The sequence below is a fragment of the Neurospora crassa genome, linkage group II (assembly GCF_000182925.2).
Source record: "Neurospora crassa OR74A linkage group II, whole genome shotgun sequence".
Lineage (NCBI taxonomy): Eukaryota > Fungi > Ascomycota > Sordariomycetes > Sordariales > Sordariaceae > Neurospora > Neurospora crassa.
The window spans coordinates 2,920,758-2,948,666 of NC_026502.1; the positions used below are offsets into that span (position 1 = coordinate 2,920,758).

The 27,909-nt window shown below is 50.5% G+C and overlaps 6 protein-coding genes and 1 non-coding gene across 7 annotated transcripts; 5 read left to right on the forward strand and 2 right to left on the reverse strand.

The window, feature by feature from the left end:
- Positions 1-1,217: 1,217 nt before the first annotated feature.
- Positions 1,218-2,341, reverse strand: NCU01631 (hypothetical protein; the record flags this gene model as incomplete). The annotated part of the gene is made up of 3 exons (XM_950693.2): positions 1,218-1,595; positions 1,747-1,813; positions 2,098-2,341. 3 exons carry the CDS (start codon positions 2,339-2,341, stop codon positions 1,277-1,279), a joined length of 630 nt encoding a protein of 209 aa, XP_955786.1. The 3' UTR covers positions 1,218-1,276.
- A 1,225-nt stretch (positions 2,342-3,566) lies between these two features.
- Positions 3,567-5,996, forward strand: NCU01629 (hypothetical protein). Its single transcript, XM_950691.2, has 2 exons — positions 3,567-5,002; positions 5,085-5,996. Exons 1-2 carry the CDS (start codon positions 3,993-3,995, stop codon positions 5,335-5,337), a joined length of 1,263 nt encoding a protein of 420 aa, XP_955784.1. The 5' UTR covers positions 3,567-3,992; the 3' UTR covers positions 5,338-5,996.
- A 3,241-nt stretch (positions 5,997-9,237) lies between these two features.
- Positions 9,238-10,001, forward strand: NCU14139. Its single transcript, XR_897835.1, has one exon. It is a non-coding gene; the product is annotated as a ncrg170 (non-coding RNA).
- A 2,845-nt stretch (positions 10,002-12,846) lies between these two features.
- NCU01625 (DNA repair helicase RAD3) lies at positions 12,847-16,121 on the forward strand. Its single transcript, XM_951443.3, has 5 exons — positions 12,847-13,383; positions 13,464-13,504; positions 13,564-13,593; positions 13,657-14,159; positions 14,236-16,121. The coding sequence occupies exons 1-5, from the start codon at positions 13,367-13,369 to the stop codon at positions 16,063-16,065; spliced, it is 2,421 nt and encodes an 806-aa protein (XP_956536.3). The 5' UTR covers positions 12,847-13,366; the 3' UTR covers positions 16,066-16,121.
- Positions 16,122-16,910: 789 nt separating this feature from the next.
- Positions 16,911-19,666, reverse strand: NCU01623 (hypothetical protein). Its single transcript, XM_951441.2, has one exon. It carries the CDS (start codon positions 19,595-19,597, stop codon positions 17,084-17,086), a length of 2,514 nt encoding a protein of 837 aa, XP_956534.1. The 5' UTR covers positions 19,598-19,666; the 3' UTR covers positions 16,911-17,083.
- A 2,590-nt stretch (positions 19,667-22,256) lies between these two features.
- Positions 22,257-23,351, forward strand: NCU01620 (hypothetical protein). The gene is made up of 2 exons (XM_951438.3): positions 22,257-22,647; positions 22,716-23,351. Exons 1-2 carry the CDS (start codon positions 22,531-22,533, stop codon positions 23,025-23,027), a joined length of 429 nt encoding a protein of 142 aa, XP_956531.2. The 5' UTR covers positions 22,257-22,530; the 3' UTR covers positions 23,028-23,351.
- A 3,617-nt stretch (positions 23,352-26,968) lies between these two features.
- NCU16563 (hypothetical protein) lies at positions 26,969-27,731 on the forward strand. The gene has a single exon (XM_011395399.1). The coding sequence runs from the start codon at positions 27,010-27,012 to the stop codon at positions 27,355-27,357; it is 348 nt and encodes a 115-aa protein (XP_011393701.1). The 5' UTR covers positions 26,969-27,009; the 3' UTR covers positions 27,358-27,731.
- The last annotated feature ends 178 nt before the right edge of the window (positions 27,732-27,909 follow it).

The following is a 27,909-nucleotide window of genomic DNA, read 5'->3' on the forward strand; positions in this document are numbered from 1 at the left end:
AACGAATATTAACGAGGACGATAGTTAAAGCGAACTACCTATATAATATGCTTATCAATACGGTTTAAAGACGGAACCGCCTTTAGAACCAACAGCTCCCCTTTATATGTGGATAAGCAGGGTATAAAGCGAACTTTAATGTATTTATAGTATATTACGTGCCAAATCTCGATTTATAAGCGGGACCGTTGCTAGCTAGCCTATATTCGTTAACGGATTTGGGAATAGTATTACTTGGCTTGAAATATATTAGTTAATTTTAATCCCTAACCTCTCTACACTCCCTTGTTTTATTCTCTATAATATCAAAATCACTGCAAAAGGTGGTAAAATCGAGGTATCTGCATGGGTGCAAATGTCAAGGTGGATTCAGGAAGGCCACCCGACTGGCCAGATTCTGGTCTTGGCAAAAATGATACATTTGAGCAGTTAAAGGGATAGCGATGGGAGAGACAACGGTTTTCGGCTAAGGCTGATCATGGCACAAAGTTTATGGCTCACCTTGCGCATACCTCCTCCTCTTGTCGGCGCTGTTCGGTGAAATGGCCTTGTGTGACAAACGTAACCAAAGATCTCGTAGTGGTTAGCATGCGAGTGCTAAAAAAGCCGTCAAGTTACCATCAGTTGACAATAACAAATAAGCTGGCTTGAGAAACTCGCCGCGGGTACCTTGATCGATGTTGAACGGAGGTTTTTCTTTGATGACATAGCCGTAAGGGCGACGAATGTCTAGGACCTTGATTCTCCACGCAAGTCTAGGATAGCTTGCCGTAACAATATTCATAACACGTTTATCAGGACGATCAAGGGTCAGGTCCACGGATATGGTGCCGGTCGTCTAGTCATGCCTTTCTTCGTTCGTATCCCTGGCAAACCACGGAGACATGGGGTAGAATTAGGCACCACTTTAGGGAATGGAATCCGAAGAATAGCACTTGTGTGGCTGTTACCGAGCTGCAGGCCAGCCCATCCGAAGCCTCACAGTGCAGTGGCCTCGTTACAATGTCCCACAGTAGTCGTACCAAGGGGCCTTTTGCACAGGATGAGCCTCCACCGACTCTCCATGGATATCTGGCTGCCTGGCGACTGAGCGAGGCAAGGTACCTTTGATAGCGGTTTGGCCAAAAAGCTTCCAGAAGGCGCAGAAGAAGGAGGGACCTTTGTTGCGCCGAACGGACTCAGAGTTGCCCCGGTTGCGTCCCACCAAAGAGCGCTCGGGGTGATGCCCCTGAAGAGTTGTCGTCCCGCGGTTGTACAAACAGTACTTACTCGGTGTTCAAGCGGATGTATAGGCTAGGTTGTAACTGTCGGATGCGCAGAGCCTTGTCAATGACGTCCGATGCGCTTTTTGACAATTGACATCGCTTGATCCCATGTTGATGGAAAGGCGTAAGTATGCGCGATGGCGCTTCGTTATCGTGGAGTCAGAGGATTGATGTTGTTGAGGTTGTTGTTGTTGTTGATGTTGTTGTTTGGGAACAGTGTGGCCCGGGCGATAGCTTCTCCTCGCCCCCCTCATCCCCTGTAGCTGCGCTGAACTGGGCTGAGTACAGCGAGAGTAGCCTTGTGGAATCCCGCTAAGGAGTGGAGCCGATCTCCAACTAGGTTCCATAGGTGGGATGGCTCCAGATCTGCCTCTGCGCCTTCCCAGTCCCGCATCAATTCCCTTCCCTTCCGTTCATCACTTCCCCGCTCAGCTCCCTTCATTCATCGCATGACGGGAATCCTTCGCGTCAACTCACTCACTTCACCTTCTGCTGACCTGTCCCTAGATCATCTCCTCGCACCATTTCGTGTCCCTTCTTAGTTCCATCTAAACCAACACGGACATTCATCATCAGTCCTTCCACGTCTCAACGACCTCTGCCTGTAAGCGGACACAAAATTGGGGGCCGAAAAGGAACCAACGTGTCGATGCCCTCAAACCTCACATGTCTCCCGTTCTCTGATCACACACGGGCAAATGGGGGCCGTTACAACAACCAGACTCTTTCCGTCGTCTTTCGGAAACCCACTGGACTACTCCGACCACTCGGAATCTCTTCCTGTGTGGACGAGGTCCCGTCGAATCCGTTGCTGACAAGAGCATCATCTCACGCTCATCGTCAGCCCAGAGTCCCCTGCATCCTACATCGCCTAGGTATTCGTGATGCCGCGTCTGTTGTCGGCCGCTTAACCACTCAGACAAGTCCCCCGTCCAGCAAACAGGCGCAAGCGCTCGCCTCCCCCACACCATGGACACATCCAGAGTCGAGACACTGTCCTCCTCTGCCACACCGGCTTCGACAGATTGCGCCCCAAGGTACCCGTGGATGGCGCCCCCGGGTGTTGTGCTTGCCATACCGTTCTCTCAAACTGCCACTTTACACTGTTGAACTGTCGGCCTAGTCCATTCTCCTCTCCCCAATCGACCATGGTTCTTCTTATGATGAGAGTTGGCCAGCTATTGATCCCCTATGGATTGGCTACCGAACATATTCGGCATGGCACGCTCTTGACAGGGCAGCCAAGTCTCGGGTCTTCTTGACCAGACCCTTTCCGCACAACGGAGACCGTTCGATGAGCACACAGCTCTAACAGCTTCTGTTGCTAGACCCAACGGAGTGTGTCCCTCGCAAGCTCGCACCAACCATCCGGCCAGGGAGTCAAGAGGAGTGCCGTGGGCTGCTGTGTGACTGGTCACCCAGCCCTGTTGGCCTGTTGGCGGGGTCCTGGCTGGCCCTATACACTCCAAAGCCCCAAGGTATTATTGTACAGTTACAAGCCTTCAGCTACCCAGCCAATGTCACTCCAGTAACGGGGACATACCGCAGCCTCTACTTTTATTAGATCGACTGCGTTCGGCACCCCGTGATAGGCAGGTATACTTCAGCCGTCAGAGAGGTAACACCTTACACTACTGCATCGGGTTCTATTTTCCCCTCCAAGGTCATCATCCATACCTACGTACTGCTCTATTTTCCGAGTCCGTCATCTCTCTACACTACACTTGTCTATTCCGGGCGCTGTACACTAAATCTTCCCACCCTTGTGGTACACTAGAATACCTAGGGTATCTTTCTGCACCATCTTCACACCCAAATCTAGGACTCGGAGTCTCAGTGAGACACTGAGCCAACATGTCTCTTTTTGCGGGACAAGACAGTCGCTTGTTCTGCAGGAATCCCCCTTCCCACCTAATCAGGGTGGTGTCAACTGACCCTGTCACCCAAATTAGTCCAACCGTAATTCTGAATCGGCACATGGGCTGTCATGTCCTGTTTCCTCTTCCAGGACCTTCAATCACACACACACACACACACACACACACACACACCTACTTCTTGCTAGCCTTACCTACCCCATGCGCAGCCACCGCCGCCGCAAACCCATGTCTTCTCACAAGCAGTCGACGTTCCACTTGCCGTGCTACATCCTGTCCGCCGTACTGTGTGTGCAGTGAGCTCCCAGGTAGGTACTATGCAGTCAGTCTGTCTGCCCCTTGCCCAGTCATCTGCATCCCCATGATGTGCATTTGGCCCCCAGGTTCCTATGGGGAAGCTCTCTGTATAGCAGCGCTTACTCCATTCTTAGCCAGGCAGAAAAAGATGGTCCCATCATGGAGGTGTATAAGACACCCCGGTTGTCTGCCTTGTCATCCACACCCGTTGTTCTGTGCTTCCACAGCCTGCTTCACATCTCAGCATCACCATTCCCAAGTATATACCGAATACTTGGTCCCCACTCCCAATACAAGTCACCGTCCGCCCATCCCTATATCTGGCTCGCACCCCCATCCTTCTCATAAGGCAAAGCCCCTTGACTGCGTCTAACAACCCAATCGGACCCCCGGCGCAATCTTACTCGGCACCTCTCCCCGCCTAGTTCTCGCTCCTCTCCAACAACAAGGTCCATCGCAGGTCATCGTGTCCATCTTCAGCCTTACGAATTCGTATATAATCCAACATCAGCCAACACCTCCCATCCCCATTCACCCAAAAAGATTCTCCAGCATGGCCCTCACTCCGCCCTCTCTGACCAGGTCACCTTCAACCCCCTCGCACAGTTACTGTCCTTCCGAAAGGTCATCAGTTGGTTATCCCTCGCCCGGCCTGGTGGAACAGCAATACAAAATCTCGTCCATCTATGGTGACCAGTCCTGTTCCGTAACTTCGTCTATGGACCCGGGGTCATCACTACCACCGCTTGAATCAATGGGTCAGCCCGACTGGAACAGCACCGTCATTCTCCCTGCCTCCTCCGCCACCGGTATGCCTAGTGTCCTTGCCGCAGCGTATGAGTCGTATGGGAGCTATCCTTATAGCCACGATGTTTATCACTCGCACCACAGCGGCCATCCTCTTTCAACATCTACGCCGCCGCCTTCCGGCCCGTCATCCCGATCTCCAATTCCACCTGCATCAAGGACGTCACATCCCTACCTTTCAAACGCATCGATGGGTGGATCTCTAACACCGCGGGTCAAGATGGAGACAGAGTACGGGTCAAGCATGGAAGTCTCTCAATACCCATCGCCTCGTTCGATGCACACTTCCTACCCTTCAGACAGCGGCGCCTACACACACAATACTGCTGGTTATCTCTCAGACGGAGGATCATCAGGATGGCAAAAGTCAGACTACCCGCCTCTCGAGACCGAATTTTACCCAGGCCCTGGAGCCGCGCAAACATCAGCTTTCCTCCAAAACGGACAACGATCCTACCGAGTTCCCCGTCCCAAGAGACAACAGCGGCGCTTGACGACGAAAGAGGAAGCCAACTTTCAGTGCGAGGTCAAGGGGTGTGGGAAACTATTCAGCCGAAGCTACAATTACAAGGCGCACCTGGAGACACACGAGCCAAACCGGGATTATCCCTTCCCCTGCCAGGAAGCCGGTTGCACCAAGAAGTTTGTTCGCAAAACCGATCTCCAGAGACATCATCAGAGTGTGCATTTAAAGGAGCGCAGCCACAAGTGCGATTACTGCGGCCGTCTGTTTGCCAGGAAAGATACTCTGCGAAGGTAAGCCCCTCCTCTCTCTCCTTCGAACGTCCCCATCCCTTTATACTTTCCGATACTAATGTATGTCCTTCTTTGCAAACAGGCACATGGAAGATGGTTGCTCCAAACGCTTCGACATCGGCACCATGGATCTCCGACCAGAGACCTACGACAGCTTCGCACGACCTTCTTCCTCTGGCCCCATGAGTCAGCACTACACCCTCTCGTCATCGACCAACAACATCGATAGCCTTCCACCCATGGCTATCCCATCCCTAGGCAGCAGTGGCATCCTCTCGTCGCTGTCGTCTTCTATGAGGGCTGGTGGTGGCCAGGGTCATTCTTGGGGGAGGTGAGCTGACGTGATTACCTCACCCCAAGTCCATATACATTACGCTTGTACGATAAAATGATGAAAGACGTTTCATATTTCCACTTCTCGTTTCCACACTTTTAGGTTACTATTCTGGAGATACCAAAAGGGGGAACTATCAGGGAGAGCGGTTGTGACACTTATCGCTCGCTTGTACGATTAATGTACTACTTTCTTTTCTACTGTGTTCGATTTTTGGTCATCATTAGCGGGAAGTTGGGATTTGTGTCTGCCTGATGGTTCTTTACTTTTGTTTCTTTTTTTATGCAACCGTTCATAAACAGAGTATGGCCGGTCGTATATGGACCTGGCGGTTTCCTTTTTTTTTCTTGTTCTTTTTTTCTTTTTTTTCTTTTCTTTTTTTTTTTTTCGGTAGGGTTTTAGTTCAAGGAGGTCGGTTGGTCGGTCGGTTGGCATAGAAACATTACACGGGTTATAGCGCGCGGGCGGCAGAGTCCTTTTTATTGATGTTTAGCACGCACCTTGCGATAACAAAGCTCATCTTTTTTCTTCTTGTCACTCTTTCTTCTTCATTTATTGTTCATTAGCGCGTTTCTGTTCAACGGGGTAAAAGACTCCTCTGCTTATTCATCTATTCACCATGTCTGAACGAACAGACGCACACTATACATACACTCTCCACATTGCACATATCATAACCATGACCGAAACACACAAATGTACACATCCGACCTCTTTGAAACCTGAAATTCCCTGGGAGAACAGAACTGTTTCCCAAGCCAGCCAAGACCGATCTGACCCCTTCAATCAGAAAACATTCAACAAACCTTCTGAGAATAAAAAAGATGAAACTAGAAAGAAAGGGGGAAAAAACAAAGAAAAGAGAAATTTGCGCACCAACTAAACCGTCAAGAACCAAAATGTCGGTTAGGTGAGATGCAAGTTAGATCAGGGAGGAGGGGTAGACTACCTCTATGTATGAATGAATGATTGATTGGCTTACACATGACTGGACTGATTTGAAGGGAAGCAAGCTTTCTGCTTAGAGGTACATAGTAAGTAGGTTCGGATGTTTGATTGATCGATTAATTGATTGCTCATCACTCTCCCCCATCACATTCCATTCCAATCAATCATCACAGACGCAGCATGAGCTTTCCCCGAGTTTCAAGTCAGTCAAAGTTAACTTGACTGTCATGTCAGGCTTTTAGACAAAGGACGTTTAAAGTAGAAAAAAAAATGAAAGTTGACAAGGAAAAAAAAAAAAAAAGACGTTCGTGATGGTAGTCGCAGTTCAGGGATTGTGATGATTGATACTCATGGTTACGACACAAAGTGTTGGTTGGTACCATGTCCAGGGACTCGGGTGGCTTAGATTAGAGGCCACTCCCTCCCTCACTGAATGAATGAATGAATGGTTCGTTCGGTGTACATTACTTGTACACCCAAGGGGCCGCGGGGGAACTGACCGACCAGACCTACAGACCCGATCTAGGGGCCAACGTGATGTGACGGGATGTATAGTGCATGAGCAAACAAGAGGTAGTACCTAGGTCTGTAACTTGATATGCTCATCTTCAAGGGTCCGTAGATAAATAGAAAGGTACAAGTGCACAGAGTTTAGTACCAAAGAGGTGGATGAAGGAACTATTCTCTACGACTTTATACAAACACAACGGACTCGTCTTCGTATCTTTCGTATATCGTCGTATTACCGTCGGCACCTTTTCCATTAAGCAGGCAACCAACTAATCGCTAGATCACTGATATCTCTTTCCGGACAATGTGTTTTGCTTCCGCTTTTGATTCTCGTTGGACCTTTATCTTCTTATTCGTCGCTGGTGCGAAAGATTGGAGATGCTCGGGGGTGGGGGCCAACAACGTTTAGATGGGTGAAGGATGAAAAATACATTGGCGAAAACAACCATATTTCTTCTGCCCACGCGGCCGCCGGGGTTACATTCGATTGCTCGGACTCTTTGATTGGGGTGTATGTATGTGTCCACAAGTGTTCTCGAGTGAGTTGACAGAGACTGGACTCTGGGTGGTGATTAGTGGTGGTAGGTAGGTAGTGTAAAATGCTCAGTCGCGTTTAAGAACCAGTCAACTGCGGGGTCATCGGATCATTGCATTCAGGACAAGGGAGGAGGACTTGGTAGGACTCGATTGCGAAGATGACGAAGGCCGCCGAACGGCCGGCCATTAACAGGGCAAGACAGGGCGGGCATCCTTTCCATCTGAACTTTTATCCAGAGAGTACAGTGTGACGCAATCGGTCGGATTGAATGGAGGACTACAACCTATTCGTTCGGAGCTGTGAATTGTAATGATTGTCAGTGGCCAAGGGCTGCTGCTGTATCTTAGTTGCTGTAAGTCATCCGTTAGCGCATGGCAGCGCACCAGTGAGGCGTGCCGGTTAGGGGATGCAAGGGTCGGACCGCCCGCCATTTTACTGTAAAGTGTAATAGTGTGCAGAAAGGCGGGATGCAGTCAGGTTGGTTTGCATTGTTTTCGGTCATATCCGCCTTTACTTGATTGTTGGCTTGTTGGTGACAAGTGATAGCATGGAAACCAACTGTTTGGAAAGAGTGAGAGGGCCGGTTGTTGGCCGTTCGGTTGATGCCGGTCCTCGATCGCCGGTCCCTACAGGGCTCAAGCGGCGGCGGCTGCGGCGGGGACGGGAACCTCCACATGCTCGGGAAAACCTCTCCACTCCGCGGATGAGGTGCCTTGCAGCCAAGTGGATATGTACATACACAGTATTGTAGCTCAGACGACAACTGGTGGTCTGCTGCTGCTCTTCTGATGCCATCGACAAAAGCCAAGATAGGGTATGTAGAAGCACACATACACTACAGTACCTCTCACCACCCAACAAATCCGGTTGCCCAATCACTCCCACGGCATGAGGTCAGGTGAACTCCAAGCGAGTCGCCCTTGATGTTCCATGGTTTTGCCAAATACGACATCACCCAACTTGAGCTCGCGTTCGTCGGTCCCAACCAACTCAGCTCTGCCTGTCTGCGAACACCCGAGCCGGGATGGCAATGCAGTGTACCGGTCCCATCCCGGAACTCAGCCTTATGATGCTGTCGAGCGAGAAACACACACCGAGAGACAAAAGGCCCAAAATGCGGCCGTGGCATTGCCATGATGCAGTCGTATCATGATATTTCCCGTCAGGAATAACAACTAAGTCTAGGCAGCTACTTTTTGTTCTCTTTTTTTCGGTTCCCCCGTACTTACTACCCGTCCTATGTCTGGTGTCTAAGCCCGGCATCGACTCACAATCATTGGCTTCTCGCAAATTTTTGGCCCCCAACGCCAATGTTCACTTGTTTGAATGCGAGGGTACATCCCAAAAGTCCGAGTGTCCCAATTGCCGATACCTAGGCCATACATAGCATTTCTGTCGTCTCTCCAAAAATGGGAAAAGGTCATGAAGAGATGATTGCGCGTTATTGTCATCTCGGGCTATCACTCTCTTTTCAAGTTTACTCGCATCTATTTCATGTGTTCTTCTAGTGTAGGGGGTCCATCATCGATCCTTTCCTGGATACAATTTCGAACTAAACTACACTGCAAAGGTACGCTAGGTATGTACTGCGGACAATTTAGTTACATCCAGCTAACCACCAATGCAACAAAGCCCTTTTTAAACTCGCCGCAGCAGCGCCCTGATTGGTCCAACAGCCGCCGTAATGAACGCATGGGGGTTGCACGGCATTTGTGCGGCACCGTGTGCCCTCTTTCAAGGTTCTTCTTGGTTTGGCTTACCACCAACCATGAACATACCATACCCGGCAGTCTGGCCATACACAGCCCAGGCGAGCGAGGGAAGGGCAGAGCAGAGCAGAGGGGATTGGGCTTCCATCAATTCCTTTCCTTTTGTCTTTCCTCGTCATCGTCGTCGGCGGCAGGGAGGCCTGGTCCCCTCCTCGGGTATACTTCTTCTTCTGTCACGCCGTCTACAGGGAACTTTGTTATCGCCCTTTCATACTGTGATGACCCTATTTCAGTGACAAATCCTAACTAGCAGTCCTAGGTATCCAAGGTCCGAAGCTATGACTAACGCGCCGACAAACAAAAGGTGACTGACCGGACCGAACCGAACCGTATAAAAGTCAGACATGTCAAGATACGAATGCGGAGCGGCGAGCACACAACGAACGATGACAGGACCTCCCTCCCTCCCACTCTCTCAAAGCACCATGATCGTTTCGTTTCCAACAATCAAGCTCAAAGTGCTTACTGCGTACTGCCGTACGAGGGGTACGTATATTACATACCTCCCTCGATATCACCTTATACAGCATCCCACATTTTACCGTGTTTGGTACGGTGGCTGGTATTATGGATGGGTCGCCTTATCAGCACAGGGAAGGGTTCCATCGCTGCTTCTAGAAGCTCTGCAGCTATATCGCCCGGATAATATAGGCCAAATCAGGGGGGGGGGGGGGGGGGGCGGACGGCAGGCTCCATGTACACTACATACGTACATACGTCCTGTATGTATGGAACTGTGAGATCAGGAAAGTGCATATGTACCGTGTCCTCATGTCAGAACTACTGGATCACAGGACTTCCAATGGGGCAGATGCTGGTGAGCGACATTGTCCTTTGTCGCTAGCGTTCGACAACGGAGACCTGTCCCTTCTAGTTCATTCTTGTATCACCGAAAACCGCAAAAAAAAAAAAAAAAAAAAAAAAAAAAAAAAAAAAAAAGGTGGACGAAATGCTGCTGAGGACATCTGCATGTAATCAACGTCAGGATCGTCCCGGTAAAAAGGAGGTGCGTCGGACTGCATTGGTGCTTATGACGATCCCTCAAATTGTTGACCTGACACTGGCAGTTCCTGTTGTTCAGTTGTGCTGCTTCTTGGTGGTTACCATGTATACAGCCCTGCGGTGCTGTAGTGGTATTCCCTTTGAGGAACTGGAAAAAATCCTTTAGAAAGAGATGGGTGTGCGTGAGACGAAAATCATCCAACCAACCAGGAGCAGACCTCCCGACAAGCCGGGGAAGATCCGGTGCTACGGCGACCACACTACACTATAAAGAGATGAAAGGCGGATGGTGCAATGAGAGCTTGAGACTGACCGACCTGCTGACGCAAATCACTCGATTGGGTCAAAAACATGCCTCAAATAGACGAGCCCATCACGGGGAGACTCCGAATTCGTACGTATCATGATGCTGACGATTGAACCCTCCATGTGTCATTGCAGTGTCTGGGTATACTATTCATCCAGTACCAGTACTTGTGATACTCCTCGTAGAGGTACCTGATACGACCTTGAAGGTATAAGAATCTCTCCGTCGGTCTCTTTGCATGGCACGCATCCACACAATAAGGACAAAATACCCTTGCTTCTCCAGGCTCCCAAAGGTGGTGTTGACGTATGTTTTAGCTTAGCTCTCACCAGAAACGACCGCACACAAAAGGACCTGTTGATTTTGTTAGCTGGAAATAAAGGGCGGATATATTCGTTTCGACCGAGGCGAAGGAGACAGCAAGTCCTCAATGTGGGGGGCCGTGGAATTTGTGATGGTGAGGATGCTGAGCCTCAATCTTTGAGAAGCGACTATGTAGCTGGAAGTTTAGCTTTGATTTGCCGTCCAATCTGTTTTCTTTTCTCCTAGCTTCCCTACAGTCGTAAAGTTTGGCAAAAAGCTGCCTAGGTATGACTTGAAAAGGATGATGATCCGAGTATCTCATCTATACTCGAAGATCGCAAGTCAAGGAACCAAGCCATGATAGCTCCATGGGCCTAGATAATCAAGTCCTTTTCACTCACTGTCTTAATCTTTGGCAGTAAAGAGGCAGGTATACTATACTTTTTGCACAGGCAACCAACTCAAGGCAAGGAAAAGTTACTTCATCTTGATATCCTTTGGTACCCAAACTCACAACCCACACTCTCACTTCTCGTCCTCGAGCCCCTTTCCCACATCGTTCCTCCCCTCAACGAAAAAATTTGAGGTGCACTTTTAATTTTACTAATGTGTTGCCTCCACGGTTGATACGGAGGCACTGCAATTGCCGAAACAATGCCAAACACCAATCGACACCAACTAACCACCTCCATCAGTATCCATCCCTTCCCCCCTTTTCTCTCAAGTGGGTTCCGATCACTAATCATCACCGCCGTGTAGAGGAGGGAAGAGGAGTCAGTTAAAGTTCTGACGGCCACAGCAGCGGCGTCTAAAACAAGTTATAAGTACCAGCCCGGCTACCTACCTCTAGGTAAGGTACCTACTCACCTCTGACAGCCGATTTGATGCAAGTAGGAGGCGTTCGGGGAGTCGATTCAAATCCTCCGTCCTCCCTCCCTCGCCCCGATCTAGACTCAACGGCAGCAAGGGCGCGCCTACCTATCTACCTACATACACCCATCACCACGCACCCACCCTGAGTACCTCTGTGTAGATATGGAAGTAAGTCCGGGGCGAAGGATCGCAACCGCGCGGCGGGGTTTGGGAATCCTTCGGAAGTCTACCTACTTGGAATTGGGAACTTTGCTGCTGCTCCAAACCGGCGGTTAAGTAGTAATGAGCAGACAAGCGCCGCCGCCGCGATTTGATGAGCCCCGTTTTTCTTCCATCGTGACAGTCGCTGCTCGTATTCACTCATGCGCCAACAACCGCCGGTGGTGGCATACGAGAGTCGGGGTATCAAAGTCACCACCCAAAGTGGAATATGTACCTGGCAGTCAGTTGACGTTCCATGAAGAGTGGTGGGTGACTCCCGAGTCGATGTGGGAACTTTGAGCTCTTGGATTCCAACAACTACCTACGGGACAGCCACATAAAGGTTATGCTGAGATACTGCATGTGTGACTGAGAGATATGAAAGTGTTGAGGATCGCCGTGGTACTCCACGGACGGTATTGAAGTGAGAGGTGGAATTAATCTATTTGCTCCCGATCGTTGATTTCAAGCGTCTGAGATGATGAGGTTTCTCCCTTCTTGCAGCTTGTTTTGGCGCTTTCGTTTTCCCGCTACTTTGAAGGACCTGTCTTTCCATCGGTCGTTTTTTTAATCTTCCTTTTGAATAAGACCCATGGACTGATAGATAATCGGCAAGATGGCGATCCTTCGTACTGAGCGCGGAAGTACCAACACTGATAGTTATCGTATAATCCGAATCCGAGGAAATTCCAAGTCCGCCGATTGCTGTAGACTTGAAGCATTGCAATCACTAAGAGAAGACGGACTACCTCTATCAGCGCGGCCTGTGCACCAGTTTTTGAGCATGGAAGCGAGTGTGCGCAAAGGAAATATGAATATAGAGGCTGCTGAGGAAGTGGAAGTGACGATGAAGTTGTGGTGTTCCAGTCGTTTTTGAATGTGAAGGCCACAGTGCAATTGAACTATGAGAAAGACTGTGCGTGTGGGGGGTCCACACTCACTGCAGTCAATCCGGCATCAGCGGGCCGGCAACAAGCGTGCCGGACCGGCAGCAGCTCACCGTAAAAGTATCACCGTACCTGACCTTGTGCCAGATCCGGATTCCCAGAAACAGCACATCATTGATCCATCAAATCCACCGAGATCCTGTCCTGAAGCTGATCGCCACAGGCCACCGCCAGGCAACCTTGGCACGTGCTTTCTCGACTTCACAAATCTATACAACAACAAGCGCAATACAAACAGCCATAATAATAGAGATACGCGGTCTAGGGGAAGACCTGAGGCTGCATACTTGAGACAAGGGAGGAGGCCCCTTTGAATACCGAAGAACAGACGAACGACTGCCCCCGCCAAGACCCAAGATAGAAGCTCCAGCGTGCAGACACATGCCAAAAGTTGACCTCGATTTCACGACTTCTCGCTTCTCACCAAACCAAACATCGAAATAGAACATCAAACGACCATATTAAGCATCAGCCCTGTCGCACTTCTCCATCCGGACACCCGCGTCGATTAGATATTCTGCGACATAGTAAAACCAGCAAGAACATTCATCAACGTTGCTGCTGCCCGCGCAGCCATTCGTAATTCCTTCCCTTTGTCCGTGTATCCAAGGCCGTGATACTACACGCCCACCATGGAGTTCAACATCGAGTAAGAGCCAAATCCGAGATGACGCGTTCGCGTTCTTGGTCTGTAAAAAACCAGATAACTAACTTGCCGGCAAACAACAGCGATCTCCCAGTTCTGTTTCCTTACCCAAGGATATATCCAGGTATGTGAGCTCATCCACATTGGTACACCATCACAAGTGCTGACAGACCGACTACACAGAACAATATGCGTACATGGTGGACTTGAAAAGTGAGCATTCAACAAATAGCTCACACTCATCACACGTCCACTGACCACCACCACTCCCCACAGAAACCCTCGATGCAGGCGGGAACTGTGTCCTGGAAATGCCTTCGGGCACCGGCAAGACCGTCACCCTTTTGTCACTCATCGTCGCCTACCAGCAATACTACCCAGAGCACCGGAAGCTGATCTACTGCTCGCGAACAATGTCCGAAATCGAAAAGGCCCTCGTTGAGCTGAGAGCACTCATGAAGTTCCGAGCCGAGCGGCTGGGGCACGAAGAAGAGTTTCGCGGTCTCGGTCTGACAAGTCGAAAGAACCTGTGTCTGCATCCCTCGGTCAAGCGGGAGAAGAGCGGTGCCATTGTCGACGCGAGGTGTCGCAGCTTGACGGCCGGCTTCGTCAAGGAGAAGAGGGAAAAGGGGGAGAATGTGGAGACGTGCGTCTACCACGACAATCTCGACCTTCTAGAACCGCATAACTTGATCCCTAACGGAATTTGGACACTGGATGGCCTGATGAGGTATGGCGAGGAAAAGAAACAGTGTCCTTATTTCACTGCCAGGAGGATGGTAGGTCTCTTCTCAACACCCCAGGATGCGGATGTAATAGCTCGAGATGCCATACATACTAACAGCTCATATGTAGATGCAACACTGCAACGTCATCATCTACTCCTATCACTACCTCCTAGACCCCAAGATCGCCGAGCGCGTGTCCAAGGATCTATCCAAGGACTGCATCGTCGTCTTTGACGAGGCTCACAACATCGACAACGTCTGCATCGAGTCTCTAAGTACCGACATCACCCAGGACTCACTGATGAGGGCAACCAGGGGTGCTCAGAACTTGGAGGCCAAAATCAGCGAGATGAAGGACTCTGATCAAGAGAAACTTCAGTCCGAGTACGAAAAGCTAGTCGAAGGACTCAAGGGTCTAGATGAAGGGCGACAGGAGGATGCTTTTATGGCTAACCCAACACTACCCGACGATCTGCTCAAGGAGGCTGTCCCCGGCAATATCAGGCGAGCCGAGCACTTCGTTGCCTTCCTCCGGAGATTCATCGAATACCTCAAGACCCGCATGAAGGTCCGCCAGGTCATCTCCGAAACACCACCATCCTTCCTCGCCCACCTGAAAGAATACACCTTCATCGAGAAGAAACCGCTCCGGTTCTGCGCCGAGCGTCTAACCTCGCTAGTACGGACCCTCGAGCTCACCAACATTGAAGACTACCGGCCACTCCAAGAAGTAGCCACCTTTGCAACCCTCGTCGCCACCTACGAAAAGGGCTTCCTACTGATCCTCGAGCCCTACGAATCCGACACGGCCAAGACCCCGAACCCAGTCCTGCACTTCACCTGCCTCGACGCCGCCATCGCCATCAAGCCCGTCTTCGACCGATTCAGCTCCGTCATCATCACCTCCGGTACCATTTCCCCCCTTGAAATGTACCCCAAAATGCTCAACTTCGAAACCGTCGTGCAGGAATCCTACGCCATGACCCTCGCCCGCCGCTCTTTCCTCCCCATGATCGTCACCCGCGGCTCCGACCAGGCCTCCATCTCCACCTCCTTCCAAGTCCGCAACGAGCCCAGCGTCGTGCGCAACTACGGCAATCTCCTGACCGAGTTCGCCCGCATCACGCCCGACGGCATGGTCGTCTTCTTTCCCTCGTACTTGTACATGGAATCCATCATCTCCATGTGGCAAGGCATGGGCATCCTCGACGAAGTGTGGAAGCACAAACTCATTCTGGTCGAAACCCCAGACGCGCAAGAAACCTCGCTAGCGCTCGAGACGTACCGCACCGCCTGTTGCAACGGCCGCGGCGCCATCTTGCTCTGCGTCGCGCGCGGTAAAGTGTCCGAAGGCATCGACTTTGACCACCAGTACGGCCGCACCGTGCTCTGTATTGGCGTGCCCTTCCAGTACACCGAGTCGCGCATCCTCAAGGCCCGCTTGGAGTTCCTGCGCGAAACGTACCGCATCCGCGAAAACGACTTTCTCTCTTTCGACGCCATGCGCCACGCCGCGCAGTGTCTGGGGCGCGTCTTGCGCGGAAAAGACGACTACGGAGTCATGGTGCTGGCGGACCGGCGCTTCATGAAGAAGCGCGCGCAGCTGCCCAAGTGGATTAACCAAGCTTTCTTGGAAGCGAACACGAATCTGAGCACGGATATGGCGGTGGGGAATGCGCGGGCGTTCTTGAAGCAGATGGCGCAGCCGTTTAGTGCCAAGGATCAGGAGGGCGTGAGTATTTGGGGAATGGAGGACCTCAAGAGGCATCAGGAGAAGATGGCGGAGGATATGATTGTGGAGCTGAAGACGGCGAGGGAGGAGGAGGAAAGGGAGAGGAAGAGGAGGGAGGAGGAGGAGAGGAGGAGGTTCGAGGAGGAGAGAGATAGGGTTAGTGATTACGAGATGGATGAGGATGATGAGGCGGAGATGATGGCGCTGGATGCGAGGATTGGTTAGTTGTCACTTTGAGTGGGATAGAGTAGATGAAGTGAATGAGATTATGGTTTGTGGAGCTATGACTGTGATTGGATTGACCTGCGGTAACTCATCACCATATCACTGTTAACCAACAATCATTGATATCAATAATCCCAAGCTAGCTCTGGTTAACAGACTACCTATCTATGCTAAACTCGCTAGACTAGCCCACCTGTTTGATTTCCATCTCTAACTATACCAAAGTTCTCAATTCCATTATTCGTCAGACTTGTTACATCCCATTACCCCAGTACTTTCGCTCCTTCTCCTCCTCCTCCTCCATCATCTGCCTTACCCTCCCTATCCCCCTTTCACCCCCTCACCCTCCTCACCCGCCTTACTCCCATCATTACCCTTACCCGCCTTACTGCCCTCACTCCCTTCATTCCCCTCATCTCCCCCCACCAACGCCGACACCCGCTCTTGCTGATCCTTACAATTATGACACGGTTCCTGGCCGAAAATTCTGATTTCCCTATTGGTCCACTTTAGACAGTGTTCTTTGGGAACCGAAGTGTCGTAGCGTCCGTCATCGAGGGCGGCGGCCGAGGGGCACTTGCTTTCGGATGTAAAAGTTCGAGTGACGGAGAGGCAGCAGCGAGGACAGAGGATGCGGGATATGGTGTGGGTGCACATTTATTGTATCTTTCTTGGAGGGAGGGAGGGAGGGAGGGGGGGAGAGATGAGAGAAGTTGCTAGCGGGACGGTTGAGGTTGGGGAATAAATGTCTCAGGTTACCTAGGGTAAAAAAAAAAAAATATGTAGATCTAGATGCTTGGGAAACGAAAGGGAGGTAGAAGTTTTGTGATCTGGCTGATATGGTTGGTTATATAAGTACCTATATAGAGTTGGCTAAAAGGGAGGAGGTCTGGCATGAGTCATTATTATGAGTTGTGTAGGTTTGTGGTGAATGTGACAGCGTGGTATATACAAGCCAATATTATCTAGCGTCTTACAGTAGAATAAATGACTGGCAGGCAAATGGCCCCTCTCATCATCATTGCTTCCTCGGAACCACCTTCAGCAACGACGCCACTCTTGACCGTTTACTCAGGCCCACTCTGTACTTGACTTTACCCTGCGTTGACAAAAAGCTCGTCGGCTTGATAATTTCTTTCTCTTTTTTGACGTCCTTGTCCTTGACCTCATCAACTTCTTTCGCAGGAGTTTCGGGAGATCGAGGAGGCTTTGCGTCAGGAATGGGAGTAGTTTCCCCCCGGTCATCCTTGTTACTCCCCTTTTCAGTCACTGCTCCTGCTTCTTCTTGCTCTTCAGGGTCCTTTTTCAGGTCTTGGTCTTGATCTTGGTATTGATCGTCTGAATCCGACTCCGCCTGGCGTTTTGATTTTGATCGGCTATTCTTCCTTGCAGAAGAGGCTGAGACCTCTTGCAACACCTTATTTTTTGGTGGCCTCCCTCTTTTCCCTTTTGTTGGTGCCACAGCCGCCGTAGCCGTTGCTACTGGCCGTCCACGCTTACGGGGAAGTTCTTCCTCTTCGTCCCCATTCTCATCCTCGTCGCTTGGGGGTATTTCTGGCTCTGCTTCAACGGGATCATTTTCGGCTTCTTTGTCAGCTTCTAACAACTCTTCTGGTGGATCAGAAAGATCTCCATCACTTTCGCTGTCGTTTATGACGATGGGCGCGGACGCTTTTCGTTTCCTTGTGTTGGTGTTGCTGACAGCCCCCCTTTTCCTGCCTGTTGTTGGTGCAGGTGAGGCTAGCTCATCTCCCTCATCGTGTTCGGGTGCTGGGGTTGGTTGCTTGGTAGATTTTTGGGTGGCGGCAACGTCAGACTTTCGTGGACGACCACGCCTTCGTTTTGGTGGTGGCTGTCCAAGCTCCGTGGGCTCAGGAGCAGCTACTGGGACCTCTTCTTGCTGTTGATATTCGCTAGCCTCAAAGCTATTATCCAGAACAGCATCCTCTTCAGTAACCATTTGGATGGGTTCTTTCTTCTTTCGCCCTCTCTTCTTTCTGACGGTACTGCTGGGTACAGTAGCATCAGTATGTTGCTCGGTAATTTGCTCATTCTGCAACTGATCATTGCCGAGAACTTCGGACGCTTGAGGAGTATCCGTTGCGCCAGGAGCGAAATCAGCGTTCTCCTCTGCACTCATCTCCCGAACCTCTGCCAGTTGACTACGCACCAAGGGGCTATTCTCAGTCGCATCTTGCTCAGAGAACTGACTAGCCTTCCTCTTCCTTCCACTTCTTCGAGTTCCAGGCGATGCTCCGCCAATGATATCCGGAGAAGACGCCGAAAAAGTTGTTCTAACTCTCGCCGGAGTCCCCATTTCTAAACTGCCCGATCCCAAGCCCGACGTCAGAGTCATAGCCGCTGCCGCTGCGGCATCCAGCGCACCATCACCGTTGCCGCGGCGTATGAAGTCACTGAGGTTGGAGGGCACAACAGTAGTCATGCCACTTGACTTGTATGCAGTCCCGGCCCCGGCATATAGTAGTCCGTCTCCGAACATTTGGTGTGGATACGGATCCGATGGCGGGACAGCAGGTAGCGAGGACTCTGGAGGTATGTTTTCTTGTGGGGCCAAATCATCTTGTGTGGCCAGGTTATCTTGTGTGCCCTGCGTAGACAAGCTGACTATTCTGTATTCTTCTTTCTGGCTGGCTGTAAGGGTGCTGGGAGCGATGTATAGGCGCTGCGGCGCAGTGGCAGACAAGCTGCTTGTCGGGACATTCTCTTCACTTGATATTGGTTTCTGGTAGCTACGGATCTGGACGACGGAAGAAGGCGCATTTTCGGACGGGGGGAGTGGGATGAAGCTGATGTCGTCGTGATCAGGGGTCGCATTTGGATGTGGCACGGGGAGACTGCTGGCTGAGGTGGGCGAAGCGCGCTTCGCCGTTGCCTTTGTCTTTTTCTTGGGGATTGAAGGGATTGTATAGTCATCGTCTCCGTCATCAGGGAACTCGTAGGGGTCGATTCGTACGATTGATTGCTGTAATATCTCTTCCTTTTGTTCGGGGCTTGGCTGTGTTCTCTCGGCTTGCTTTCGCTTGCCGTATGTGCGTACCGCCTGTTGTGTCGAGCCGGATTCTTGTAGTGTACCACTCGGGGCTACACCTTCGTTGGTCTTTTCTTTCCCGTCACCGCTTTTTCTAGGAGTGGTAACCTGGGTAAACTCGGTTAGGTCGACAATGTTATCGCCAATCTTTCTTTTCAACGGTCGACGGCTAGCGGGTACGGGATCGGTTATCGAGGAGGATTGGTCGCTCTTTGAGGCGGGCTGGTGGTGCCCTTGTGTCGTGACGTTGGTGCTGATATATGTTCCTGCGCTTGCAACGGCTTTTTGTTCGTCGTAGACGCGCTGGAAGAAGGACAGGTCCGTCGAGACGTTGCTGCCATCATGGAGACTTTGGTGTCCTTCCTGGGCTCCGTTGTGCTGCACAGTCGCGTCTTGGATCACGTCGTCGTCGTCGTCGTTGTCGATGTGGTCGAAGTCGCTTCCCTCATCATCTGACGCGGCTATCTCCCTCGTGGGAGCCATTTCCGGTCATGTAATTCTGAAGATATGATTGAAAAACTGTATAATGCAGCTGATGATGTTGCTGTGCTGAAGCGGGGCGGCGACTTTCAGGCGAGACGCGTCTTGGGGCGAAGCCATTAAACATTGAAACGCGCGGTCACGATGCCAAGACCGGTAGATGTTCCGCCTCACCTGAGTGGTCACAAAGAATACAGTTGAGCTTGAAGGCCTCCAGTAACCCTAACCCCTACCATACATTACTGTGTACTTGTAGTGTAAGTCCAGTGATACAGGACAACTTGGAGTCAACGACAGGAGAGGCTGATGCCATGTAACCCATCAATCCGCTTGGACAGGGCAATTAGACGTGACTTGCGGTTGAATATTGTGGAAGAATATCGTTACCCATGCCATCCACCGGCTGCTTGCACTTAGGTAATCCCCCCATTCGTTGTCTCTGCTTGACAGCTGCAGTGATGGCGTGCAGCTTTAATATGTGCATGTCCGCCATATCATATGCGGCATTGCCGAAGCAGCATCAGAGCTTGATATGGTGCGAATGTCAGGAGTTGAGGACCATCTACTTCGACACCAAAGACTTGGCGGGAATGGTTCACGATATATACGAACTAAGCGATGGAGATGGAACGATGTCGGGTAGTACATATAATCTTTACCCAAATTGTTTGGAACTGGGGAGCGTTATCAGACAACGGCATGATAGTGTCGTCTGCCTACACTACCACACTACTTATAGTCTACTGCGTATTCGTCGCTGCCGTTGTGGGAAGAGGCTCCAGATGAAATTGTCAAGCCGTGGAGAAGGTGAGCAACGTGGTCAGATTTGCCACAATGAGTAGATGATCGTTCTATGCCAACGGCAGGTGAGCTCTTGAAAGCATCGCATGTCTTTGACGAGAGATTTGGAAGCACCAATTTCTTGCTCGTGATGAAATTCATCGGTGAGCTCGAGATCGGCTGGTGAGGGGTGAGGGGTGAGGGGTGAGGGGCAAGATAGATACACTAGACAGGATGAGGAAAGAGACGGGGGAAGAAACTACCTATGCTGTGCAACACATCAGCTTCTAGAAGGCAGCAAGCAAACAGCCGTCACCACTTGGGTGTCGTGTAATGAAGGGATAGGGTGTCCGGAAGTGCGCATAGTGCTCGCCAGAGGTGTTTTGGTGCCTGATGGTGGATGTGATACCTTGCCCAATGTAGTCAGACTGGCCTCAGCCCGGTTTCCAGGGGTAGTCGTAGGTAGTGTTCTGGTCCGATTGCAACGACGGATGAAGGAACAAGTTTCCAAATCGAGGTGGTTGTTTGAACAGTGGACACAGAAAGGGGAATTCCTTAACAATTAAGCTCTCGGTACCTGTTCCTGGCTTAACCTGATTGAGCTCAGATGAAGAGTATGGTAAGGGACACTCCCTTGAACCAATGAGAATCCGCAGCTGGGCGGAGACCCGGATCGAGAGCTCCGCTAATCATCAGCGGGGAAGGGAAGGGCCAAGTCTTTCAGTCGGGTTGTGCGCCTGTCAATCGCGGTGTCAATTCCGTCCTCCAATCCTCTTCACATTGAAACATCTCCCACATGCCGCCGCCAACCAACACGAGACAAACCGAATTCCCCCATTGGATCCGACATCTCAGCCTCAACAACGAATGAGTGAGTGTATGAGAGATCATTCCCTTGGCCATCATCCCGTCCCGTCACGGCCCGCATGGACGACACTCGTCTGGTCGTGCAACATCGCGTACTGCGTGATTGTCTCCCCGGCCCGTCCCCCTCACATGCTCATCACGTCTATCATGTCTCAGGATTGCAGTCTTTCGGCATTGGGATGGAGAGGAAACGCCCTGAGGGCTGTGGGTGGCTTCCATCGCCGCCACTCAGCATTGTCTACCGACGTATCATGCCACTTCGAAAACAATCCGTCGAGGTACCATGGTGGGATTTCAATGTCACGGTTCCATTGTTATATACCAACACCTCTCTCTGTGCACTACATACTCTTTTTTTTTTCTTCCTGCCTGACTTTGTTTTCCCCCATGGCCTCATCCTATTCATTCGCCATCACGGGCTGTCCAGACACCGCTCGTATCCTTGTCGAGCGTCATTGGCTATCGCTAATACATAACATCTTCTTTTGTCGTCGGCCAAATCTTTGTTTCATCAGCATTCGGCATTGGCCAAGACTGGGACAAATGGTCACGATCAAACAGGCTAGCCTGGGGGTATCAGCTATAGGGTAGCCCCTACTCCCCCATGTACTTGATGGACCTCTGTCTGGACCCAGAATGCCCGTCATGAGGTTCTGGAAACTGCATGCGTCTTCCTCTTGGCTAGCTTCACTCTGCCTGTCCCATGTTTCCACTTTATATCCTGTCCACAGTATTATGTATAGACTGACACTAGATCAGTTAGGCTCCGTACCCATGACCCACGGTCGTGAGACGGCAGCCAAAGAGGCCAAGTAACAAGGGTACTAACACAAGCGTGGAACTTGACCATGGCTCCATATCCATACATACATCACCTTAATAATACCAAGACATATCAAGGCAACAGGCATCTCTTCTGACAGCAAACAGCCCAGTGTCTTGTCTTTGAGGCTTGCGCTCGTTACCCTTGTCATGCCATGTGAGGGTCGCATACCCATCGGCACGTCTCCGAGCACCCTTGTTCACCTCGCCATGTGGAATGGTCCTGATATCCCATATCCAGACGTAGCAGCCGTCGTTCTGGGGCTGCCCGTCATGTATATATATACGTGATCTGATTTTCTTGTTCTCATTGCTTTTTTCTTTTCTAGAGTATCATCACACGCGCCCCAAAACAGTTCAACATCTTACTTGTCATATCTCAACTCCACCAGCATTCTTCTGCAGACTTGTACCTTTCCAAAACCAAAAAAAAAAAAAAAAAAAATCACATTCCAACACTAGCCATAATGAGCAACGGCGGCGGTCAAGGTGGCGGTTACTACAAGTACCGGTGCAAGCACTTTTACACTTACAACTGCATGAATTGGGTCTGGGTCAACTACGCTGCTTGTGCTACTTGCTTGGTAAGATCACGCATTTTTTTTTTCCCCCCCTTATAAGGCCGGTGCCACATATGCTAACCTCTTGACAGGCAATGGGACGGGGAGAAGAATCGGAAGTCGTGCCATCGGCAACACGCTTCGAGATTCGCGTACCCCGGGCACTAGATGGCATGTTGTCCTACGAATCAACCTGGGTTGCCCCTCCCGTCTTTACAGGATTGACCTCAACATTCAATACCGGCAATCCATCTTTGGGCGCTCGCAACAGCTCGACCACCAACCTTAGTGATTTCACTCCGGCATTTAGAGGGTCTCCTCCCGAGGTCTTCCCCACAACAATGACAACAAGCGACACACCTCGGCCTGTCATGAGCACGACAGGCCTTCACCGAATGGGTTAGACAGAAAGAGGAGGCAACACCAGATACGCAGAAACATAATGATGGACAGAAATATCCTATAGGTTATCACGTTTTACATACCGGTTGCCTTTTTGTGCCAGAGATTCGACACGGGAAAATATTGGCTCGAATAAATTGATTGAGACGGGGGAAAGGAAGGACTCGGATACCGGCGTGTTTTTAGGCTCCATGAGATTGCTGTTTTGATACCCCCCATACGTACAGATTTTCAAAGGGCATTCATTGGGTTACTTCTTGCGATTTCATTTCTCTTTTGAGCAGTAACAGCACACAGACTGAACGTGTATCAATTACTGTCTTGTGCATAAAATCTTCACTCACCGAGCCATGCCACGAATGCATGCAACATCGACCAAGTCATGCCTTCAACTTATAACTGACCATTTATAACTACTTAATACCTAGCTTTTATGGTCAAACCTGAACAGCCAGACACCTTAAGAGTGACAACGCATAAGAAGACTCGACAAGGAACGGCTTCATCGGGAAACAGGACCGGCGTCTAGAATCCCACCCACCCACATGTACATCCACATGTTTGTGACATTCGGCACAAAATTGTTGCGTGTACACTACGTACCGGTGGACTCTCCCCCCTGCTTGTTATTATCCGATGGCGATTACCGAAACAAGTACACTCCAGTCTACTACATACGACGATGGGGGAGTTTCCTTTGCTGATGTAACGCCGTTGTTGTCCGCATTGACAGACAGATGCACGATACTGTACGATGTGCATTCCCTCCTTCCTGTACAGTACGTACATAAGCGAGTTCACATACTTGTTCTCAGTTTGTTTCTTGCATTTGATCTCGTTCACATGTCTTTCTTTGATCAGACCCATGCTTATAACAATTTGGAAGGCGTAACGAACTTCTAATCCACCTATATATACATGTATAAAATCGAAATCGAAACGGATAGGTGAGAGATATGAGACAAGAAACTGCGCGGCATACGATAGCAGCCAAACAGGCAAAAAGCGATTAGTAAAACCGCTTCAAGTCAAGTATACTGATACGAGGGAACGAGCCCTCAATGTATGCACACAGTCAAGAACAATCGACACGTTGACGAAGGGAAGAGAAAGAAGAGAGCCCATGACAAAGAACGAAAGAATGCAAAAAGAAGACGGAAAGGAAATTGTCAGGACGTTGGATGATCCAACGGTCAAGATCAATAAAACTACATAGTAAGCATCAAGCTGCAAACACAGTGCGTACCGAATACCCAATGTTCTTGGTAAAGGACGGAACCGGGCACGTCAAGCTACCTACACAGACAGTAAAGTTCTTCCAACTAAGTGCTCATTGTTTTGCTTTGACTATTTGCCAAATTTTCTTTTCTAGAAAGAATGGACCCAGAAGCCGAGTGGAATGGGGAAAAAAAAAAAATTCTATCTAAATGAAACCAACAAGCCGCTCCACGTTCGACACACCGTCCCGTCTCGTCTTGTGCCGTTGTACCGGCCGATTGTGCCGATGATGTTGCTTTAGTTCACAGTACTAAATACCCTTTGCTTTTATTTTCCCTTTTTTCTAAATTTTTTTATATTAACAAATTTGTAAGTAAAAAGCATTTTCAACAAACCGCACTATCCTAGTTGTCCTACACCAGCATGATACCTACCATGCCTCATGTCGATGTCTGAAGTCTAACTAACAACATCCACAATCACCTACCATCGCCTACAAACCCTCAAAGACGCATCATAAAGAACGAACGTTGATCCTCAACAAACAAACAAACGTGGATCGTATCGTGAAGGACTTGAATGGAACGCAGAGCCGCTTCATCTTTTATTCCCCGCTTTGGCCACAACTCGCAAGCTCTTGAGACCCGAAACAGAATTACGGCCATTTATTTTATCTTTTGCATGAACCCGTCAATGTACCTGACTGACCCTTTTTCTTTTTGAAACGAACCTAGAGAAGATCAGACCGTTTGGGCATCCGGCCTTTGTCTGTATGCGAACTACATACCTAGGTCGGGAGGTCGGGTGGTGATGGATCGGATGCTCCGCCGAGACATGGAAAATCTTTAGAACCATGTAACACTGTTTGAGCACTAAAGCCTAGCGTTGTTTGCCTAAAATAGTAGCAGTGCGAAGTACACACATGCACTAAAACACATGTTGACGGAGGAAGCTAAACAAAATGGGAAAGGGGAACGATTTCGGCATTTTCCGGACAATGTTTAGCATGTTCTTGGAGGTTGACACTAGTGGCTTGGAAGCTCGGAAGAAAGCGAGAAAAGACTGTCATTGGTTTCCGCCCGTAATGGAATCAGCTGAGAATTAGTCTCAGGACGTTCAGCGAAACCAGGCAGTCGCTGTTTCGCAGCTTCGCTGGCTCGACGTTAGCGGAGTTTGATGGGTTAGTGCAGGCTGAACACGAGGCACGAAAGCTTCCATGTTCAGTTCTGGCTTCATCTATCAAAGCTGCATATCAAGCCGCAGAACAAGACGGAATGGGAACACGGTAACCTCGACGAGTCCAGTCACACCCCGGTAACCCCACCAAACAACCTTACAAGGATGTAACAGCATGGTTCCTTTTCCCTCCCTTCCCAATGGGGCCGTTGGGTTGAAACATCGAACCATTATCATCTCCCTCGACCGTCTTCGACATGGAACAACCACGGAGACGTCAGGGACAAAAGGCAAGACGGTATCTGGACATGATGTGATAATGCACGAGGCAACCGACCAAGGATGCTACTGTGGTGCATAGGCAGGCAAGCAAGCAAGGCTATCACGCTATGCCACACCGGTAGTGGGATAGGTACCTCACCTTACCGATCGACACTTACGGCCTGTTATGTCCAACATCCCGGACAATATCGAAACGCCTGGCATTCCTTGGATACACCGGCGGGACAGCCCACCCATCGCACCTCAATACATATCACCCGGTGTCGCACAGACGTTTGCTGAAAATCACGGTGCGGATGGAAAGAAAGAACTTGGCACTTTGCCGATGCGGTGTTCGACACCGGTCACACTTCTACGGTTTTGAGTTTAGGATACCTATACTTGAACGTCAGCATCGGACCATGTGAATGGCACCGAAAACCGGAGCATGGAAGTGGAGGGAGACTTATCCTCAAAAAATGTGAGGGGTTGTTCCTCCCGCCATCTTCCAGGAACGAGGAACAACCGGAGACCACTTTCCAGGAAGGCAGTCCCCTGTCCTAAAGGACCAAAACCTCAAACAGCAAAGCCAGCCTCCGCAAGGACACAGACTAGGCCAGGAGTGAAGACCAAGGAAGAGGGGGTCCAAAGGCCAGACAAGTACGAAACTTTGACTCCAACTCAAGATGGGTCCCGACCTTTGGTTCTCTTCCCTAGAAATCCACAACTACCATCCCCCGAAATCCAAGGGCAGCAAAAGCATTGGTTTTCAACGAGTTTGGTCCAAAAACACCCTTCTTCCCCCGGAACGGACACGGACACCCCCAGAGGATACTTGAGACACCCAACCACCACTCTCACAGTCCAAACCAGCAAGTCATGGCGGACTTGTTCAGCCCTCCATAAGAAACCGCACCGTCATTAACATGGTAGTCGTCAAGTGTCGGCAGCCAAATCGATAGCCAAATCGTCGAGATAACCGTCCCATGAGTCTTTCCGTGTGTAGAACACTGCCAACTGAGACTAGCTTTTGTTTCCTCTCCACACTCCCGCACCATGCGAGAAAGTGTAAAGGAGGGCATTACCGCACGGACAAAATGCGTCCTCAAAAACCGTGCTATCATCTCTCTCCCGGAAGTGAACTTTTCAGCGCACCCCAGTTGAAAGGAAGGTGTTTGCCAAAGAGCTTCTCTCCTTGCGGACCGAAGATTTGAACAAACATGGTTCTGGCGTCCAAATCGCGACGTAGGACGAAGCCATACGTGCAGATCGGTTAATGCGCCTGGCCGGGGATCTCAATGACACACAAGCCAATGACACGTTGACGGTATGTTGCCGAACGCGGTTCCACAGAGTCGGTGGAGGTTATCCGGGAGGAAGACGTACAAGTGGGTATCCGCTCCTGCGCATGCGATAGAAGAGAGAGATCGGAGGGTGCAGAGAGCGCGACAGACAGGCAGGGAAAAAATCCTTCCCAGCATTTCCGTTTGTAGCCATGCAGCCCCCGCTCACCACACGAGTGCAGTGATTCAGGCGAGGCAAGCTGAAGACCCGAAAGATGAAATGAGGGATGTGATCGTGTGTAGCCATGTCTTCGCTCTCCCCTCGTCACTCCACAGAGCATGCGTTGCGAACGCAAAGCCCCACGAGTCAGTGCCAGAAAGAACTTCTGGATGACAGGCATGGCAGGGCACCCAAATGTGTCTTACCCCAACGCGGTATACCTAGCCACGGGACATGTGCAGAACAACCCGCTATGGTGACCAGAGTGCTGCGTCCAGTGGTCCAGTCCTGACGAGCGACCTCGGGCCAGAGGTTCTTACCGGCTTTTGACTCATGGGACCGGACACCTCGCCCATCTGCGCACCGAAGTGGCACAAGATGACTGGAAACTTCTTCCCTTGCCGGTCAGCCCTTGCCACCCAGTAGAATACCAAGAGCCCAGAGGACGCAACTTTTCAGCGGCGCCATAGACCCCGAAGGCAAACACACGATGACGCAGACGTAGAAGGCGAAGGGTAGATTTGACTGCCGAAGCGCGCAAGACTTGGGATGTGACCAGTGTATACTTAGGGTTAAGTTCCGAGACCAGTTCACTCTAGGCGCCGGAAAAGGTGGGGTTAAAAACCCCGAAATCCGCAGTAATCCCATGCGCGGCAAAGCTTGAGAAGGCTCCTGATACAGGACTCGAAGCTGCGACGTACTGCGGAAGAACCGAACACCTGAGCG

Coding starts and splice junctions, on each gene's coding strand:
- NCU01629 (XM_950691.2), top strand. CDS start 3,993: ATGGCCCTCACTCCGCCCTCTCTGACCAGGTCACCTTCAACCCCCTCG. Junction 5,003..5,084: donor AGGAAAGATACTCTGCGAAG/GTAAGCCCCTCC, acceptor CTTTGCAAACAG/GCACATGGAAGATGGTTGCT.
- NCU01625 (XM_951443.3), top strand. Junction 13,505..13,563: donor TTACCCAAGGATATATCCAG/GTATGTGAGCTC, acceptor CCGACTACACAG/AACAATATGCGTACATGGTG. Junction 13,594..13,656: donor GTACATGGTGGACTTGAAAA/GTGAGCATTCAA, acceptor CACTCCCCACAG/AAACCCTCGATGCAGGCGGG.
- NCU01623 (XM_951441.2), bottom strand. CDS start 19,597: ATGGCTCCCACGAGGGAGATAGCCGCGTCAGATGATGAGGGAAGCGAC.
- NCU01620 (XM_951438.3), top strand. CDS start 22,531: ATGAGCAACGGCGGCGGTCAAGGTGGCGGTTACTACAAGTACCGGTGC. Junction 22,648..22,715: donor CTGCTTGTGCTACTTGCTTG/GTAAGATCACGC, acceptor ACCTCTTGACAG/GCAATGGGACGGGGAGAAGA.
- NCU16563 (XM_011395399.1), top strand. CDS start 27,010: ATGTTGCCGAACGCGGTTCCACAGAGTCGGTGGAGGTTATCCGGGAGG.